The sequence below is a fragment of the Colletotrichum costaricense genome (genome assembly GCF_030867565.1).
Source record: "Colletotrichum costaricense strain IMI 309622 chromosome Unknown Scaffold_3.1, whole genome shotgun sequence".
NCBI classification, from domain to species: domain Eukaryota; kingdom Fungi; phylum Ascomycota; class Sordariomycetes; order Glomerellales; family Glomerellaceae; genus Colletotrichum; species Colletotrichum costaricense.
Window position 1 is genome coordinate 2197229 of NW_026848232.1, and position 19186 is coordinate 2216414.

At 53.3% G+C, this 19186-nt stretch overlaps 7 protein-coding genes across 7 annotated transcripts; 3 read left to right on the plus strand and 4 right to left on the minus strand.

Moving 5' to 3' along the window:
• Positions 1–178: 178 nt before the first annotated feature.
• On the minus strand, positions 179–1843 carry CCOS01_03570 (uncharacterized protein; the record flags this gene model as incomplete). The annotated part of the gene is made up of 5 exons (XM_060451756.1): positions 179–727; positions 780–856; positions 916–1354; positions 1437–1504; positions 1558–1843. 5 exons carry the CDS (start codon positions 1841–1843, stop codon positions 179–181), a joined length of 1419 nt encoding a protein of 472 aa, XP_060318021.1.
• Positions 1844–3794: 1951 nt separating this feature from the next.
• On the plus strand, positions 3795–4604 carry CCOS01_03571 (uncharacterized protein; the record flags this gene model as incomplete). The annotated part of the gene is made up of 2 exons (XM_060451757.1): positions 3795–4202; positions 4269–4604. The coding sequence occupies 2 exons, from the start codon at positions 3795–3797 to the stop codon at positions 4602–4604; spliced, it is 744 nt and encodes a 247-aa protein (XP_060318022.1).
• A 1536-nt stretch (positions 4605–6140) lies between these two features.
• On the minus strand, positions 6141–6697 carry CCOS01_03572 (uncharacterized protein; the record flags this gene model as incomplete). The annotated part of the gene is made up of 2 exons (XM_060451758.1): positions 6141–6241; positions 6469–6697. 2 exons carry the CDS (start codon positions 6695–6697, stop codon positions 6141–6143), a joined length of 330 nt encoding a protein of 109 aa, XP_060318023.1.
• A 2599-nt stretch (positions 6698–9296) lies between these two features.
• On the plus strand, positions 9297–10367 carry CCOS01_03573 (NAD dependent epimerase/dehydratase; the record flags this gene model as incomplete). Its single annotated transcript, XM_060451759.1, has 1 exon — positions 9297–10367. The coding sequence occupies one exon, from the start codon at positions 9297–9299 to the stop codon at positions 10365–10367; it is 1071 nt and encodes a 356-aa protein (XP_060318024.1).
• A 145-nt stretch (positions 10368–10512) lies between these two features.
• Positions 10513–12167, minus strand: CCOS01_03574 (aldehyde dehydrogenase; the record flags this gene model as incomplete). Its single annotated transcript, XM_060451760.1, has 4 exons — positions 10513–10799; positions 10893–11687; positions 11740–11794; positions 11862–12167. 4 exons carry the CDS (start codon positions 12165–12167, stop codon positions 10513–10515), a joined length of 1443 nt encoding a protein of 480 aa, XP_060318025.1.
• A 1595-nt stretch (positions 12168–13762) lies between these two features.
• On the plus strand, positions 13763–17990 carry CCOS01_03575 (xanthine dehydrogenase; the record flags this gene model as incomplete). The annotated part of the gene is made up of 3 exons (XM_060451761.1): positions 13763–13941; positions 14013–16214; positions 16265–17990. The coding sequence occupies 3 exons, from the start codon at positions 13763–13765 to the stop codon at positions 17988–17990; spliced, it is 4107 nt and encodes a 1368-aa protein (XP_060318026.1).
• Positions 17991–18495: 505 nt separating this feature from the next.
• On the minus strand, positions 18496–18786 carry CCOS01_03576 (uncharacterized protein; the record flags this gene model as incomplete). The annotated part of the gene is made up of 1 exon (XM_060451762.1): positions 18496–18786. One exon carries the CDS (start codon positions 18784–18786, stop codon positions 18496–18498), a length of 291 nt encoding a protein of 96 aa, XP_060318027.1.
• Positions 18787–19186: the final 400 nt, after the last annotated feature.

Genomic DNA, 19186 nt, shown 5'->3' on the forward strand with positions numbered 1-19186 from the left:
CCTATTCGTGGCTCACTCACATGCATTTCCACAACCGAATCACTTTGAACATCTCGTCAAGGCCTTGATCTGAAAGATTTGAAGCTCATGCTCCTTTAGCATAATTATACTAGATACTATTACAGGTTATTTACAGACGATGTTCATTCATATGGGTATTCCGCCAGCGTCCGTCTCGTCATATCCCCGACTTCCTTTTCCTGTTAAAATCCGGCAAGACAGACTCCGGTTCTACCGGCTCCGTCGTTATCTCAACCTCGCGATGCTGCCATATCCTGTTATCTGAGTGAGGATACCCAGAGTTGCTTTCTTTAGAGATCTTCTTCCCGTGGTAGTGCTCTCGCGCACTCACACCCGCTTCATGCTCGGGAAAGTTGTCCCTGGCTGGGCTCCGCACGGTTACGCTGACCGTGCTTTGAGGCATCAGCTCGACGTCATTTGAGCTACGAGAGCTACGGTCATCGTCGCCTCCACCCATTGTGCGAAGGCCGATGCCGTACTTGGACTCCTCCCGGAAGTTCGGTTTGGCGTTGGCTTCGGGAAGCTTGGACCAGTCTTTCGAGCCATCCCTTGCATGAGAGGCGTTTCCGGATCGTCCGCCGCCGATGGTCATGCCTGCTGACCTTCCTGTCGACTTCTTGTTGGAGGACGACTGGGCGTACTTATCCAGACCACTTCGTTGAGCGGATTCAAGGAGACCCTTCCAGAGTACACGTACGATTGGACCCTGTGCACTTAATCAGTCATGTTATCATCAACGTTGTCATTGCTAGACTTACAAGAGTCGGCAAGCATGCAGACACGATACCACTGCTGATTTCAATGATGTTCCAGGCCAGGCCTTGAGCCAATGAGTCTATTATTGTTGAGTTAGCACGGAATAGCCAGAGAGTTCATCCGCGTCAAGAGACTTACAAGGAACATCGTTTTTCGTGTATAGCAAGAAAATTCTGAAGCGGTAGACACTACAGAACACGACATAGCTTCCCAGCAGGAAAGTAAAGAGGACCAGGATCCGTTGAGCTCTATTCATCTGGAGCTTCAACACGTGGGGTATCGGAAGATAGAGAATCGCAATGTCGACAATGATGCTCGGCACAGCGATGGCAAGTTGCGTCAAGAAGAGGTTGATGCAAGTACCGGGCTTCCACGGTTCCCATAGCGTGTTCAAAGGAAGACACTGTATCGAGGCGGCGACGACGCAAGCAAGCGTCCAGAGCGATGTCAAACTGCCACATATCCATGCTCCCTTGCGGACTTCTCGCATTGGAAAGATGCGTAGGTACAGCAACAGCAGCGCTATTTTGTATACGTTGACTCCGTTGACGTACAGAATCTCGGCACCGATCATGGTCTACAGAAACAATGTTAGCTTAGTCCTCATGGGCTGGATAGTAAAGCGAAACTGCACAGCGCTAGAGAACGCTGATGCGTACCTTGTCGAGAAACTGCAGCTGTTCTAGTGTGAGGCGACCTGAATGCAGTCCAATACCAGCATCAACCACTTGGCGAGAATGTTAGCATGTCTTCGTACTCTCATCTTCCAATGCCACTTACGGATGAGATTCATGATCATGTTTCCAATCAATATCACTAGAGCGAACAACATCGTGTAGTCATCTTTGAGGTATCTCGCACCCTGCAGGTGACGAGCCATGAACCTTAACCCAACCACAAATGCAGCAAACACAGTGAAGGCGATCGTAATCGCTCGTACATATGGACGGAGATCCTCGGACAGGTTTTGATCTTCAGCGAAGTCGGCCAGCTTCTTCAGATAGTCCCTCTGGGGCTGATCGATAGTCGGATCGTTGTACGGGTATGTCACCATAGTGGCTGCCATGGCGGGTGGCTTGATGGCCACGCGGGCTCTCGTTGAACAGCGGTCTATAGAAAACGGGTCGTCGTCGATGGTGAGTGGAGGGGGGTTACCGAGTAAACGGACGCAAGGGGGGTCGACGACACCGGCCACACCACGTGGGGATGGGGAATCATTTTATTCTGAACATTCTTTGGGGAATGCCAGATGCCTTCGTTGCCGCGGGCTTTGCTTACACAAAATCTAGCAGGAGAGAAAAAGCAAAAACACGTGCGACAACCCCGTCGTCGTCTATCACGGCCGTGGGTTTCGGGCTCTTGGACCCGTTCGTTTTTCCCGAACCACTGTTGCATTCCCAAACTGTCAATCACTTCTGTTTTGACTTGTCATGTTTGACATGTCAATCTGCCCCCATTGCAACTGCTACCTCGGGTAGGGGCCCAGAGAGAGACAATAGGTGGAACTGCAACCGAAAGAAGCAACGAAAAGGGGAGCGAGCACCCGGCCAAGTCCCGAGGAGTTGTCGGGTTTGTCAATCTTTGTCAGTCTCGAGGAGGAACCCCATGAGGGTTGTCCAGACATCTGTGGACTATGGACAGGGTGTGATGTCGTAAGGAGGCTAGGAGTATAAATTGTTCCAGTCCTAGTCTCGTCTTTCTTCTTTCTCCGTCTTGGGCCTACACAAGCCGGCCCGCAGCACGCTACAGACACTAGGAAACATCGTTGCCAACGTCCGATAGACTCGGATTAGGAAGAATGCTTCCGGCGCACGGCTCTCGTTCTGGGGTCTCGCATCCAAACTCGAAAAACCGTTGGAACTGATCCCACGCTAGTCGACTAGTTCGGGGGAGATCCCCTCTTCTAGACCCGCCTCTAGCAACTAGGGCCCGCATGCCATGCCCCTTGACGTCCGGGCGCATCCTTGCATGCACAGGGTTGACATCGACAGATCAACGCCAAAACCACGGCAATTGTGGCCTCTGTACAGCTCCCGGAAGAGAGCTGTTGAAGACGCGGATGGGGGCCACATTGAGTCAACAACCCTGTAACTTGTACTCAACTTCTTGCGGTGGACCACGATTCCTTCCTGTGCGTCATTATCGTCAAATACTAAGTGGAATATTGACATGAGGGATTGCTTTTCTTTGGGTATGAGGGGCAAGTTGAAAACGACAAGAGATATAATACGAAGCTTGCCCCAAGCCCCCGAGTCCTCGACTGCCGAGGTAACATGGAGAAGATGGTTGCAAAAGGCCTCGGAGACTAAAGCAAACTACTTAGCGAGATGCCTGAACCTCAAAAGAAAAAGAAATGCTGAACAATGCAGAACGACGGCGCAGCACATGCTACTCCATACGTAGTACACAAAAGAAGATCCTGCCACATGCATTCTTCAAGCTGCAAGCCTGTAAGGTACCGAGCCCCTCTCGTCCTTTCGTCTCCGCTCGATCGAACTGGGTGTTCACTTGCGCCATAACCTGTTCCGTCATGACCCCCTCAAGTTGCCCCCCTTCGAACCCCTTTTCACAACTGGAGCAACCCACCGCCAACGTTGGGCCGTTTGTGGATAACTTCGGAGGACCGCGTAAACCTCTCTAGCGGACCTCAAGGACTCAAGACCTCATGGCAATATCCGAGAGACTACCCGGCGCTCATCCCGCTGTCACGGGTCGTTCATCGCTTTTGGCCGCTGTCATTTCGGGGATATTGCTTGCTGAGGATGTATATTCATGCCTTGATATCTATAGCAGATACGAAGTAGTACTTTAGAAAGGCCACCTGCCTCTGCTCATCACTTGCCTCTTGTTGTTGCTACCAGGCAGGCTACACATTCCTTTTTAGAGTCCACTTCGATCCAAGTCTGCACGCATCCCTCGCCCATCTCTGTCCTTATTCTCATCTCGTCAATCTCTGACAGATCCAAGATCGCATCACTCGTGGTTCTCCAGTTGTCACCTCACATCCCCATTACACAATGAAGCCCTCAATTCTTATTGTCCCCGGCGCTTGGCAGCTGCCCTCCGCTTTCCAGCCTTTCGCTACCGAGCTGGCCGGCTCCGACTTCAACACCTCCATTGTAGCTCTCCCCACCGTCGGCGGTACCACCACGCCCCTGGCATCCCTCTCCGACGATGTTGCCGCCGTGCGCACCGAGCTGGACAAGCTTGTTTCCGATGGCAAGGAGGTCGTCATCTACTCCCACTCCTACGGTGGTGTCGTGGCCAGCAACGCTGTTGAGGGCTACGACGTTGCCACTCGCTCCGCTGCTGGTGCTTCTGGTGGTGTTGTGAGCATCGTCTACGCCAGTGCTTTCATGCTCCCCAAAGGTTCCAGTTTGCTCGACCTTCTCGGCGGCGAGCCTCTTCCTTGGATGATTGTCGAGGTATGTAACCCAATACCCCAGTTCCCGTCGGTTACGAAACGGTAGTCATACTAACATGCATTATAGGGGGACCGTGTTGTTGGCAACGCCACTTTGCTCCCCGAGGTCGGCTTCAACGACCTTCCTGCCTCTGAGCAGGAGAAGTGGGCGTCCGAGATGACCTGGACCGCTCTCGGTGCCTTCACCAACGCCTCCGGCTACGAGCCCTGGAGCAACGGCATCGACTGCGCCTACCTCTATGCCACTCTTGACAACGCACTGCCTCTCAGCTACCAGCAGGGCATGTCCGCCGTCCTGCCTGCCGGCTCCAAGACGGAGACCGAGCCTAGCGGCCACTGTGCTCACCTTAGCAGGCCGGCAAATGTGACCTCTATTCTCAGCAGATGGTATCCGGGCAACTAAGTGCCGCGGCGTGTCGAGGTGTGAAACGAAGAGTTTTGTGGTTTCGTGATAGCGGCGTGGCGGCGTGCGGAAAGCGCAGATCTAAATGAGCCAAGTAATTCGAATAATACCTCCAAAGAATTGATGTAACGCTGTCAAATCCCTTCAGTGGGCCTGTTTTATTTGCGACGCGACTTCGACAGCGGGCACAGTGGTGTCTACCCCGTGGTTGGACGGAGCAACAGTGTCAAAGAAACTTGGCGAACTGGCGAGTCACTAACCTAGCTGGCCACGTTGAGGCAAGGGGAATGGCAACTTTTCTACCATCTGAAGACGTTCTCGATCGTAACGGCCCGAAAATCCTATCGTGCCACCATGAACCGTTCGTGTCCCCAGATCGTTCGCGAATGAATCGTGGTCCTCTCTCTGTTGGTGGCCATCTCCACATGACGCCTGTCAAACTGTCAGGGGATAGATATCGGGAATAATGGCTTTCGTCTGGTTTTGGGTGGGAGCCGGGAGAACCAACAAGCCATGCCCATGCTAGGGTGGTGCTGAGAGCAGATTTTCTCGCCTACCAAACACCGAACCCCACAAGAATCCTTGAAGGTTCGACGGTTGACCTGAAAGGCGGAACCTCTTCGATGAGCGATCGGGTAGCGTGCTGTAGGTGAAGATGCTCCTTAGCGGCCAGCATCTCCAAATAATACGAGTTTCTCTATCCAGATAGTTGTCACGGGCGTGGAAACAAGTTGCTGGCTAATACAAACTGCCGTAGCGGAACAAATGCGTCTACTGGCACTATTGTATGTTAGTGTGTGCCGGGAGTTCCCTGTCTCTTCGAAAACTACTGGACTTGAAAACAGTAGATACATCCATATAAATGGAACCGTTTCATCTTTCGAATACCAACGAAGAGCAGTCCCTTTGTCATGAAGCTGCCAAGCGAAAGGTGTGGTACACATAGGCGGGATACGCTTTTCTCCACGCCTGAAGGACTACGTTCCTACCTTGTGGTTTTTAACGTAGCAACCCACCCGCTAACAACATCAGGAAAGGCAATTTCTAGCACTACTGTGTTTATTTTTCTATATGAGAGGCTCAAATTTCTCTGCGTTAGCCTGACAGTTGCCAAGCAGCAATTTACTCTTTAGGCTGGGCTGTCATGAATATCTTGGGAGAAGATCTGATGTTTCCATATGGATGGTATCTCGGGAAAGAGACCGCGACAGGGGGGATTAAACGAGGTGATATGTAATCATGAATCTGAGGCCATGGTAACTGATAAGCCAGGTATGTACCGATTGGAGAACACATACTATCTCGATCGACTTTTAGAGCAGCCAATCTAGGATGGACAGATAATACCTTCACTGACCTGGCGGTATCAGAAAGAGACTCACCTAGTTGGTGATATAATTATCCTATGGAGACATCGTGATGTAGTTCTTTGGAATCATCAGATCTATCGCATAAGTTAGAGCGGGCATACTAGATTGAGTTGGAACTGGGAAGCATCAAAACTGTAAAGCTGGCATGTTTGTTTTGAACACATGATCAGTATAAGACTTGGTCACCTTGAGTCTCCGCCATCAGTGCTTTCAATCTTCTTTTCCACGGGATATCATTTCCAAGAGCAAAAGCCACCCTGAACCTCGCTGCTATTGTACAAATGCGATGTTCGCATATCGCAACTACGCAAGCCTACCATGTTCACCCCAACACTGTTCATTGCAACCAGAAAGCTTCTTACATCATCCTGAAGAAATTGAGTCGACTCAACCCGACTGGTTTTGATGCATGCCTAGCAAGCCTGAACACCGTCGACGAGTTTTACTTCGGTTTAATGTTGCTCAACACGCTCCCGTAGACTGAACAGACAAACCCTCGATGGGGCCATTGGTGACGCTGACTTTACAGTCCCTACCCATGGCGAACTGCACATACGGTCCCTGGGGAATCGAAACACCTCCAGTGTCGCCAGCGCCGACACATCCGCCAGCTTGTCCTCCTCCAGAAGCGGTGAAGGCAAATCCGCAATTGCCTCTAGCTTGGGGATGAGCTTGGACCGTCGCAGCGCAAAGTGCAGCAAGAGCGAAGATGAAGCGAGCCATCTGTTTTTCACTAAATTAGCTCTTAACCCGGTGTAGGCGTGACAAGGATGAACTCAAATTGAGGTTATTCGTTCAGAGGTTCAAGGCCTGGGGAGTGTGAAGTGTAAACAACGTTTTGCTTGGTGAAAGTATAAGATAGTAAGGTTACGAGCCGATGGGATGAACTAATGGCAATCAATGGAGTTGACAACTTGTCTATTATATAGAGTTGACGGGTTCCTATTTCCAAACGCGGGACGGTCTCCAACTACCAGATTCCCGAAATAGCCGTTTAGCTATGGCGAAGTCGTGATCGCTGGCACAGATTGATTACCAGCCCCACTACCTTAGCGAGTTACAAATGGATTTCGCAGCGCAATCGTGAAGTGACATGACTAAGTCATAAACTTACATATATCAATAGCATGACGATCTACATGACCGAGGGAGCTTGAACCAACCACAAAGAACGATTGCTCTCGCTAAAGTCGCATGACTCTCTTGTGAAACTGCTTCTTCAAGTACAACAGCTCGGTGTTTTCTTACCGCTTCTACAGAGGATAGGTAATTTACAGCGCAAATTCCTTTCTACGGCAACAAGTCTGCCAAGTATGGAAAAGAGAGAAGCCAAGAATAGAAAGGCGCTACGAAGACGGGGATTGATGAGAATGCAGTCTCATTCATACCATCGTCAACGAATCGATAATCATACCCGAGAACGAATATGGTACAGGTAAGTCCAGAATAAATGAGTCTTACCTTAATTCTTTTGGGTGGTGATGTTTCGGTGACTCCTAATGGCACCTGCTGCATTAGTGGCTCATCTCGATGACGCCCGAGAAAACCCTGAGCTGGAGAGGTTCAGCAACAAGTCCGGCAGCCCAACATTTACTTGTCATCTAGAGCTTAGGAACAAGCACCTTGCACCGACGGTAACTCTGGTGTGGCTATGTACTTCATCGATTCAGGAATCAGGGCCATGACCCATGGGCACATCAAGACATCGAGGTTGGACTCGGCCGCTGAAAGGCTCGAAGACCGCTGGGTGCTATAAATATAAGCCAGCTGCGTCAAAGTCTCAATTGACCAAGTCCTTGGGTTCTTTCAATTGTAGCCGCTGATTGAGAAAGTCTCGATGTGCTCACAACGAATCACTGGGCCATAATCACTAGCTCGTACATTCATCTGTCACTGTGATAGTCGGTGTCCTCTGATGCGGCTGCGCTGCTCAAGTTGCCGCCGTTGGAGTGGCTATGATCCTGGAAGGAAGTATTGACACAATTCCGGCTCGAATCGTCAACATCCTCTGGAGTGTCCAATCAATCATGGCCGGTTGGCCCAATGGCAAGGCGTCTGACTACGATTCATCAGTTATCAGGAGATTCTGGGTTCGACCCCCAGGCTGGTCAATATTTTTGATTTCCGATGCGGCATTTCCGCCTTTGTGTTTTTTTTGGCGCTTGTGGACGCGGGCGGCAGGCCCGGCAAAATGGGTCCTTTTCGGGGCAGATTGTTGAGGTTCTGGCCGGGATTGGCTGGTAGTTTTTGGAGTAGTCCGTACATCGGCCCGGTGCGGAGGCGGGGGTTACGGGGACACGTTCATACGGTCGGTAGGGAACGTGGGGGTTCCGTTCGACTTGCAAGGGCGACCGGAAACGTCCCGGCCTACCTTGTCTTATACATTCGTGCAAACAGGCCCCGAGCCGAGAGAGTATCTGTCGGATGTAATCTGGCTCCTGTGTAATGCTAATCAATCGATGCTGGAGTTGCCATGAGTTGCCTAAGGTAGGATCCAACCAGATAAGCCTCTCCTACATATGATGCCCACTTACGCAATAATTTGACCTTTTCTAAATACTAATCAGATAGTGGGATGCTGCGATAATACCATTGGTTGATACGTGCAATCCGTTCCCAGACACGGCAAGCCTTTCCACGGCCGATGGTTTAGGCCCTTGGAACTCTAAAAAGCAAAGCCGGCAGTCAATTCGGAAGACGTACGTACTGCTTCTTTCACCACCCGAGACGGTGAAACTCACGGAGCACTCTGCGATGTCTGCATCACCTCGGCAGTTGAAGCTTGCCTCGTGTACCAATTACCCCTCCCACCGGCGCGGTCTTCGGATAGCTCTTGTTTACCGTAGGCTGTGGCCTATGCCGCCTAACTATGCCCCGGACCCCCGGTCAAAGTTGCAATCGCACTTCTCATCCCAAAGTTTAATAAACACCGTTTTCTCCGACGAGCCTGACCGTACCGCAGCAAATTCTTCAACTGGTACCGATAGTCGGGTACGTCAAGACCAAGGTGTCGCTTTGGTCGGAAAGTTCCATAATCTTTTCGGTCACTTTTTGTACGAGGTAAGGTATGGTGGCCTTGGGAAGGAAGATACGAGAGGAGGAAGGTGGAAAGCTGCTGCGAGTCATGGAGCTATGCTTGCTGTGATGGCAAGTTTCCACATGTCATCGGAGGGGTCGGAACTGTTCCGGCAGCGCTGCGAACGCTATTATAAAGAAGCTCAGAATGAAGCTCAACAATCACGTTGAAGCCAGAGGGTGGTTGCTAGATCCCAAACGCCAATACCAAGAGTAAATAGTCATCATCACAACAAGCCTCCCCAACATGCCTCTCCGCGTCCTCCTTACCGGCGCAAACGGCTTCATAGCCCAACACATCCTCGCCCAGTTTCTCGCAGCAGGCCACTCCGTTCGCGCCGTCGTCCGCTCCCAGTCCTCCGTCGACCAGCTCCACAAGACCTTCGCCTCCTACCCCTCCACGCAGCTCGACTTCGCCCTGGTGCCCGACATCGCCGTTCCGGGCGCCTTTGATACCGTCCTCGTCTCGGACCATGCGCCCTTCGACGTTGTCCTTCACACGGCCTCGCCATTCAACTTCCGCAAGGGCAACTCCAACGCCGACTTCCTCGACCCAGCCGTCAAGGGCACGACCGAGATCCTACAGGGCGTGGTGCGCAAGGCGCCGACCGTGAAGAGAGTCATCGTCACGAGCTCCATGGCCGCCGTGATCGACATCACCAAGCCCCCCGTCTCCGAGCCGCCCAAGATTTACAGCGAGAAGGACTGGCTCGGCGTATCGAGGGAGGACGCAGAGGCGTCAACGCACCCCGCGATACCCTACGTCGCCAGCAAGAAATTCGCTGAAAAGGCAGCCTGGGCCTTCCTCTCCTCCGAACTTAAACCCGCCTTCGACCTCGTCACAATCTGCCCGCCCATCGTCTACGGACCCCTCTACGACGTCTCGGCGACGGCCTCCCCGCAGACCCTGAACGAGAGCAACCACATGCTCTACCAGAACTTCTGCGGGCCGTCACTCACCAAGGATACGCCGGTCCCGCCTGAGATGCTGCACCTGTACGTCGACGTGCGGGACGTCGCGCGCGCGCACCTGCTGGCAGCGACCACGCCCGAGGCGGGCGGAAAGAGATTCCTGGTGAGTCCCGGGGGCGTGTCGAACCAGCGACTGGCGAACATTTTGAGGGAGAAGCTGCCGCAGTGGGAAGGGCGGATACCAAAGGGGGACCCGGCCAAGACGGCGCTGGCGGAGGGCATGTTTGGGGTTGATGCGTCGTTGGCGGAGAAGGTTCTTGGGATGGAGTATAGGAAGTTGGAGGATACCATTGGGGATACTGCGGTGCAATTCGTCGAGCTTGAGAATCGCGCAAAGACTGCTTGAGCGGTGTGAAAATATTGGGTCCATTTGTATGTACTACGTCTTAGCGAGACTAGACTATTGGTACGAGTCTCTGGCTACAGTAACACGCTTAAAGTAGCATGTAATAAGTCTTCTTAAACGCTTGTTTGCCATCTTGTCGGGTTGATCAACTCTTGCCAAATTGCAGACTTTGCGTGTAACAGTATGAATGAAGGCCGTGTTTGCCCATCTCGCCCCCATGGCCGCTGTCCTTCATGCCGGAGAAGTAACCTCCGTGGTGCGGTATCTCGGGGAGGTTGATAGCGACTGTTCCCGCCTCTACCCTCCGGGCGAGGCTCTCGGCACGGCCTAGATCGCGGCAGTAGACAGACGACCCGAGACCAGCGTTGGCCAGGTTGACTCGCTGGAACAACTCGTCTTCCTCTGTCCAAGATAAGATGGGTACTATCGGGCCTGGTGGCATAGTCAGCATAATTAGCTTGTGCGTTAGAGCAGAGAGAGGCGGTATCTAGCTCAAGACACTTGGGAAAAGATTAGCCGGCTCACCAAATTGTTCTTCCTTGACCAAAATAGAGTCATCAGGAGGCTTTGTGACAATGGTCGGGGGTATCCAGAAGCCTTTGGAGTCTTCGGGATGATCCGCAGCAATCATATTGAAGCCATTCTTCTTGTAGTGGTCATAAATATCCTTGACAACATTATACTGCATCTTGTTCGAGACGGGGCCGAACAAACTGGGTGCGTGGGCATCCTTGGTGATGACATATTTCTCGGCAACTGCGCTCTTGAAGGCATCCAGGAACTTTTCATACACCGAATCGTGGACGTAAACTCGCTTCGTTGCGACGCACATCTGCCCGGCGTTGAAGAAGCATCCTTGCGCGACCTGTCCTGCCACCTTTGCAATGTCGATGTCGTCAGTCACGATCGCCGCGTCGTTGCCCGCTAGCTCCAAGGTCAAGCGCTTGAGCGTCTTTGCGCAGCTCGCCATGACGCTCTTTCCTGTGGCAATTGTCCCGGTGAAGCTGATCTTGGCGATGCCTGGATGCAAGGTCATTGCGATACCCAAGTCGACGCCGCCGTTGACTACCTGTACGACACCGGGAGGAAAGACGTCGATGAGCAGCTCGATGGATTTCATGACAGAATACGGAGTGAAGGGCGAGGGTTTGACGATGATGCAGTTGCCGGTGATGAGCGAGGATGCCACTTTGATGTTTGACAAGATGAGAGGGAAGTTCCAAGGACAGATAGCCCCCACGATACCCAGTGGTTGGTGAGTGGCGACGATCTTGATGTTGTCGTCCTCGAAAGTGACTTCATCTTCGAGGTGAACATTTGCTGTTAATTGTAAGTATGAGCGAGTCAACTCAAGAGAACAGTGCAGGCATACAATAGTACGAGGTTTGATTGCAAGTATTTGTGATTTCAATGTCGGCCATGAGACTCTAAACGCCACGAATCATCAGTATTCTCATCATTGGATTGATTTTATGATAAAGGTTATGGTATTACCGATTTCCCCGTCTCTTTCATGACGATTTCTTTCAGCTCATCCTTGTGGGTGGTATAAACCTCCACAATCTTGCGCAAGAGATTGGATCTCTCTTCGATCGCAGTCTTGGACCAAGTCTTGAGGGCCTTCTGGGCGGCTGCAACGGCTTCCTCAAGATCCTGCGTCGTGGCAAGGGGAGCATCCCAGAGCGGTTCCTCGGTGCGGGGATCTGTGCATTGGTGGTGGTTATCGCTCCCACGGCGCTCGCCGTTGATGACGTTGTAGAACTTCATGTTGTCCGCTGTCGAATCAAGCAGGTATCCCATGGCTGCGGAGAGTTCTGAAGAGGCAGACATGCCAGCTTAAGAATCGACGTGTCGGCAAAGCTATATCTACTCTCTACCTCGGTCATTGCACCGTCGAAGAGCCAAAAACTTGTCTCAGCCGGTATAGCTGGAACGCAGCCGAAATGCCACGCTGCTCCATGTTCCTGCGGAGAAGGGAGGGGTTCGAGCTATCGGCGATGTCAATCGGCCTTAGGCGTTCCGGATTTGGTGCCGGGCTGCTGACACGGCGGAGGATTTAGGTTTGACGGCAGTTGAGATAGACAAAGATGGAGCCGCGGGGGGCCTGCAATAAGCAACTCTCCCCGTTCCTCAGCCCGCATCCTCTGGGGTAAGCAATATAATCTTGGAAGGATTTGCCGGGGATCGGGGTAAAAGAGTTGTGTGAACGGCTGGGGATAGATGACAGAGGTTGGTGGAGGGGGTTTGTCAGCGCCGGAGTGTTGATGAATCATTCTCGGTGACGGAGGGCTGGGATGCCTGTCTGTCATCTAATCATTTTCGGTGTATATCGGTGAATATCGGTGAGCAGAGGTGAGCGGAGGTGAGCTTTGGGTTGGGAGCATCGCTTCATCCTCACCGAGGTAAGGTAGACTTGGTTGCGGAGCGTGGATTGAGCGTTGTATACCTATGACGAGCCACGTGCCGACCGATCCCCGTTGATGCGTACAGTATAAGCTACAGAGTCGCATAGCATCTCTGAGTGCATTCGACTCGTTGGATAAGGTACAATCGTACATCGTATGCAGGGGTTCAAGATGGGAATCGGTGCCAGATGGAACAAATTGCATGTCTAGACCTTCTGGCGATGCAGGCACGCAGGGTGGAAGATGCCGACCAAGGGGAGACGGAGCCGGCCGACAGAGGGGCCGCTGGTGAACGGCATGAAGCGCAGCGGGGCTGCACGGATCTTTCAGTGCTCATGGCTTCAACTGAAAGACGATGTCTCAGTGGCGGGGAAGCACCGGCCTTAGTGGGGAGGAGGGGGAGGGCCGATAACGATAACGCATCCCACCAAAATCGCAGATGCAGATTGGCGGGATCCGCTGATAAGCTCAAACTTGGGCCCTCTGATTCGCCAGACGCCCGTCGCAAACCGCAGCCAACATGTCAGCGACGCCCGACAGCTTTTGTTTTGTCTTGCCACAGCAATCACTGAGCACATGGAATCAGAAACCAGAGGGAATACCGCCCGTTAATATTTGCAAACATTTGTTCCCACGGATATAGGCGAGCGGAATGCAGTAAATAGACACACATATACTCCGTACACAAGTATGACTGGCTGGCAAGTGGCCCATTCTGCAGCAAACACTACTCCTAGGTACCTACGGAGGCTTGGCTCAACCTGAATTAGTATCGTCTTCGCCTCTCTTTCTACAATAAAGCTGCGGGGTTGTCTCTCTTCCACCATCCTAAGCGCACCTACACCCGTTTCCTTTTCTCTCCTTTCCCTCTCCTTTCCCTCTCCTTACACTCCCTCCTCATCCTCCTACCCAAAGACCTTCGAAGCGTGCTAAGGACTTACCTGATATCACATCTCACAGTGAACTGGTTCTCGGCAGCTTCCTGGCAACATGGCGCCTATCGCCATCTCCCCCGAGCGGGATGTCGGGCCTTTGAACTCGCTCACAACCAACTTTGACGATACCATTCGCTTCTACCTCAATGGCACCCGGGTCGTGCTAGACGAGATTGACCCCGAGGTAACTCTTTTGGAGTACTTGCGAGGCATCGGTTTGACGGGAACCAAGCTGTATGTCCAGGCCCTAGCTTTCTGGCCCGCAGGAGATTGAAGCAATCATGACACACACTAACACCCATCAGTGGATGTGGCGAAGGCGGTTGCGGTGCCTGCACCGTCGTCATCTCCCAGTTCAATCCGACGACGAAGCAGATCTACCATGCGAGCGTAAACGCTTGTCTGGCACCCCTAGCCAGTGTCGACGGCAAGCACGTAATCACCATCGAGGGCATCGGAAACACAAAGAGGCCACACCCCACCCAGGAGCGCGTGGCGAAGAGCAACGGCAGTCAGTGTGGTTTCTGCACCCCCGGCATTGTCATGAGCTTGTACGCTCTGCTACGCAACAACGACTCGCCCTCGGAAGAAGACATCGAGGAAGCCTTCGATGGCAACTTGTGCAGATGTACCGGCTACAAGCCTATTCTCGAGGCCGCGCAGACATTTAGCGTCGAGAGGGGATGTGGAAAGGCGAGGACGAACGGTGGTTCGGGCTGCTGCATGGAGAATGGCAACGGCGAGAAGAAGGAGGGCGGATGCTGCATGGACAAGGCAAAGCTTGATGACCAACCTATCAAGAGATTCACGCCCCCCGGCTTCATCGAGTACAACCCCGATACCGAACTCATCTTCCCACCCGCCCTCAAGAAGCACGAGATGAGGCCGCTTTCGTTCGGCAACAAGAGGAAGAAGTGGTACAGGCCAGTAACACTTCAGCAGCTGCTGGATATCAAGAGCATACACCCTGCAGCCAAGATTATCGGTGGCAGCACCGAAACCCAGATTGAAGTAAAGTTCAAGGCGGCACAATACCCCGTCTCCGTTTTCGTTGGGGACATTGCCGAATTGCGACAGTACGAATTCAAGGATGACCATCTAGAGATTGGAGGAAACGTCGTCCTGACAGACTTGGAGCACATCAGCAAAGTGGCAACGCGCCACTATGGAGACGCTCGCGGCCAGGTGTTTGAGGGCATTTACAAGCAACTCAAGTACTTTGCTGGCAGACAGATTCGCAATGTTGGTACCCCTGCCGGGAATTTGGTTACTGCATCGCCCATCTCAGACTTGAACCCGGTACTCTGGGCAGCCAATGCCGTCTTGGTGGCCAAGTCTCAGAGCGAAGAGACCGAGATTCCCATGTCACAGTTCTTCACAGGATACCGACGTACAGCACTTCCTCAAGACGCCATCATTGCTTCCATCAGGATACCCGTGACGGCTGCCAAGAATGAGTTCTTCAGAGCATACAAGCAGGCCAAGAGGAAAGACGACGACATTGCCATCGTGACCGGTGCTCTACGGATCAAGATGGACGACGATGGCGTAGTGACCGAGTGCAACCTCATCTATGGTGGAATGGCGGCCATGACAGTAGCCGCGAAGAACACCATGGAGTACTTGGTGGGCAAGCGCATTGCCGAGCTCGAGACCCTCGAAGGAGCAATGAATGCCTTGGGAACCGACTTTGATCTGCAATTCAGCGTTCCGGGAGGCATGGCTTCGTACCGAAAGGCGCTCGCCTTCAGCTTCTTCTACCGTTTCTACCACGACGTCATCGCCAATCTCGGTGGGAAGAGCGAGCATATAGATATCGAGGCGGTCGACGAACTTGAGCGTGGCATCTCTGGCGGAACCGAAGACCACGGCGCGGCTGCTGCGTACGAGCAGGAGACCGTGGGCAAGTCCAAGAGCCATGTTGCCGCTCTGAAGCAAGTCACTGGAGAGGCCCAATACATCGACGACATACCGGTGGCGAAGAACGAGCTGCATGGCTGCTTCGTGCTGTCGACAAAAGCTCACGCAAAGATCAAGTCGATCGACTACTCTCCCGCACTGGACATGGCTGGTGTCGTCGATTATATCGACAAGGACGACGTCGATTCACCTGAGCAGAACCGCTGGGGTGCTCCTCACTTTGACGAGCTCTTCTTTGCCGAAGGCGAGGTCCATACTGCTGGTCAGCCCATCGCTATGATTTTGGCTACTTCAGCGTCGAGGGCAGCCGAGGCCGCACGTGCAGTCAAGGTCGAGTATGAGGACCTGCCATCAATCCTGACAATCGAAGAAGCGATCGAAAAGGACAGCTTCCACAACTACTACCGAGAGATCAAGAACGGCGACACTGAAGAGGCATTCAAGAACTGCGATCACATCTTCACCGGCACGGCGCGAATGGGTGGCCAGGAGCACTTCTATCTCGAGACGCAGGCTTCATTGGTAGTCCCCAAGCTCGAGGATGGCGAGATGGAGGTGTTTTCCAGCACCCAAAACGCCAACGAGACGTAAGCTCACTCTTCATTAAATCTGTGGTTTTTGTACTAACAGCTTGCAGACAAGTCTTTGTTGCTCGGATGACGGGCGTAGCAGCAAATAAAATCGTCGTTCGCGTCAAGCGACTTGGTGGTGGCTTCGGAGGCAAGGAGACGAGATCAATCCAACTGAGCGCACCGCTCGCGCTCGCAGCGAGGAAAACTAGGCGGCCGTGTCGCTACATGCTGACGAGAGAAGAGGACATGGTCACTTCGGGGCAGCGCCATCCGTTCTTGGGCAGATGGAAGGTCGGCGTGAACAAGGACGGCAAGATACAAGGGCTGGATCTCGACGTCTTCAATAACGCCGGCTGGACATTCGACTTGAGCGCGGCCGTCTGCGAGCGAGCAATGTCCCATTCGGACGGCTGCTACAGGATTCCCAACGTCTTCATCCGCGGCCGGCTGTGCAAGACCAACACCATGTCGAACACGGCCTTTAGAGGATTTGGCGGACCTCAGGGCATGTTCATTGCCGAGACTTACATGGAGGAGGTTGCGGATCGATTGGGCATGCCAGTCGAGAAGTTCCGTGAGATCAACTTCTACAAGCCGTTGGAGCCGACGCATTTCAACCAGCCCCTGACTGACTGGCACGTACCACTGATGTACAAGCAAGTTCAGGACGAGGCAAAGTACGAGCTGCGGAGAGAGCTTATCCGGCGCTTCAACGATGGCAACAAGTGGCGCAAGCGTGGCCTAGCAATCATCCCGACAAAGTTCGGTATCTCCTTTACTGCCCTCTTCCTAAACCAGGCGGGCGCTCTCGTACACATCTACCACGACGGATCCGTCCTGGTGGCCCACGGCGGTACGGAGATGGGTCAGGGACTGCACACGAAGATGACGCAGATCGCCGCACAAGCTCTCGAGGTGCCGTTGGACAACGTCTTCATCTCCGAGACGGCGACCAACACGGTGGCCAACGCCTCAGCGACGGCCGCGTCGGCCTCGTCAGACCTCAACGGTTACGCCATCTACAACGCGTGCGCGCAGCTCAACGAGCGCCTGGCGCCGTACAGGGAGAAGCTGGGACCCGGCGCGACGATGAAGGATCTGGCGCACGCCGCGTACTTTGACCGAGTGAACCTCTCGGCGCAAGGGTTCTACAAGACACCAGAGATCGGGTACACGTGGGGCGAGAACAGGGGCAAGATGTTCTTCTACTTCACGCAGGGCGTCACGGCGGCCGAGGTGGAGATTGACACACTCACCGGCACGTGGACGTGCCTCCGGGCCGACATCAAGATGGACGTCGGGCAGTCCATCAACCCGGCGCTCGACTACGGCCAGATCCAGGGCGCCTTTGTCCAAGGGTTAGGCCTCTTCACGATGGAGGAATCGCTCTGGCTCCGCAACGGGCCGATGGCGGGTAACCTCTTCACGCGGGGTCCGGGAGCGTACAAGATCCCCGGGTTCCGCGACATTCCGCAAGAGTTCAACGTGACGCTGCTCAAGGACGTGGAGTGGAAGGACCTGCGGACGATTCAGCGATCGCGGGGCGTGGGCGAGCCGCCGCTGTTCATGGGCAGCGCGGTGTTCTTTGCGATCCGCGACGCGCTCAAGGCGTCGAGGGCGCAGTACGGGGTGGCGGCGACGGTCGGGGAGGACCGGGAGGGGGATGGCCTGCTCAGGTTGGAGAGCCCGGCTACACCCGAGAGGATCCGGCTAAGCTGCGAGGATCCGATTATGAGGAGGGCCAGGGTGCTGCCGAAGGAGGGGGAGAAGAGCTTTTTCGTAGCCATTTAGCAACGGGCGCCAAGACTTTTTTCGGTTTGCATGGGATTATTTTCTTGTTTTCTTGGAGGGGTTAGGTGCTCAAGTGTCGATTTTTTTGGTGTTCAATTCGTAAAGAGTCTGGCGAACTTGACGAAGATTTTACGATATATTGTGTCACTTCATTCAATTCTCCCCTTGTAGTATTGCATAACCATTACTGCGAAGTACCCAGGAGAGCAATGCGTCACACGATCTCGAATGCGCCCCCAAATCGCCAAGTCCCGTGAGCACAGAGAGATGGGATGATGAGGGGGAAGACTTTGGGGCCGGGGTAGCCGGGGCGATGGATGAAGCAGCACGAACTTGGAAGCGGTAGTGATTTTCTCTCAGCTGGAAAGCCGTGGACCAGGGCGGCCGAGGGGAAGCAAGAGAGTGCGAGAGAGCGAAGCAGAAAACCACCTTGGGCCGAATGGCGGGCTGTGGTTTCATGCTTACATTACATTGCATGCTGCAGGCGACTGGAGAATACTAGCTCTCAGCCGTTGGTCTTTTTCCATTCTGCTTCGCTGCCGTTGGAGCGCAAATTGACTAGGTATACTAGTAATACTGGCTGAATCGTTGTAGTCAGTAGAAGATGGGACGAAGGACCACTTGGTTTGCGGGCTTGCCTTGACATTTTCGAGAGCCAAGAATTTACCGTTTGGTTTGATGCGACGGTGGTGATGGAGCTGCTCAGGGGATTTCGGGAACAGCGACTAAAGATAGCTCGTAGGGCAGAAGGGAAGCTGCATTGACGGGTGGGTTCCTCTAGCAATGTCTGTGCCATGCGTGCTGGTGTGATATCATTGCTTTGAATTGGCAGATGATTGACCGAGGTACCTTTTCGTAAAATGTCACCGAGTCTTAAATGTGCGTGATGAGACCTTCACCGAGGTAAAAGGTGACAAGTCGGGATGAAGGAGAAGGCGGGGAAACCAAATCGCATTCTCTCCCCTACCGCTTCTCTCTACGACTCTCTCGCTCTCATTTTGCTTGTCTCATCGGGCGACGTCCGACCAGCTAGGTGAGGGGGGATACCTCATTACATGACGATTACTGGTTGTAACCCACTTCTGCCCAGCTGCGCCCAGCCTTGGATACCGTGCCGTGAGTCGTGATTTACTAATAAGATTGTGGCTGTAAGCCTCAGAGTTTATTGAAGTGGTTTCTCACGATTGAGGTTGATG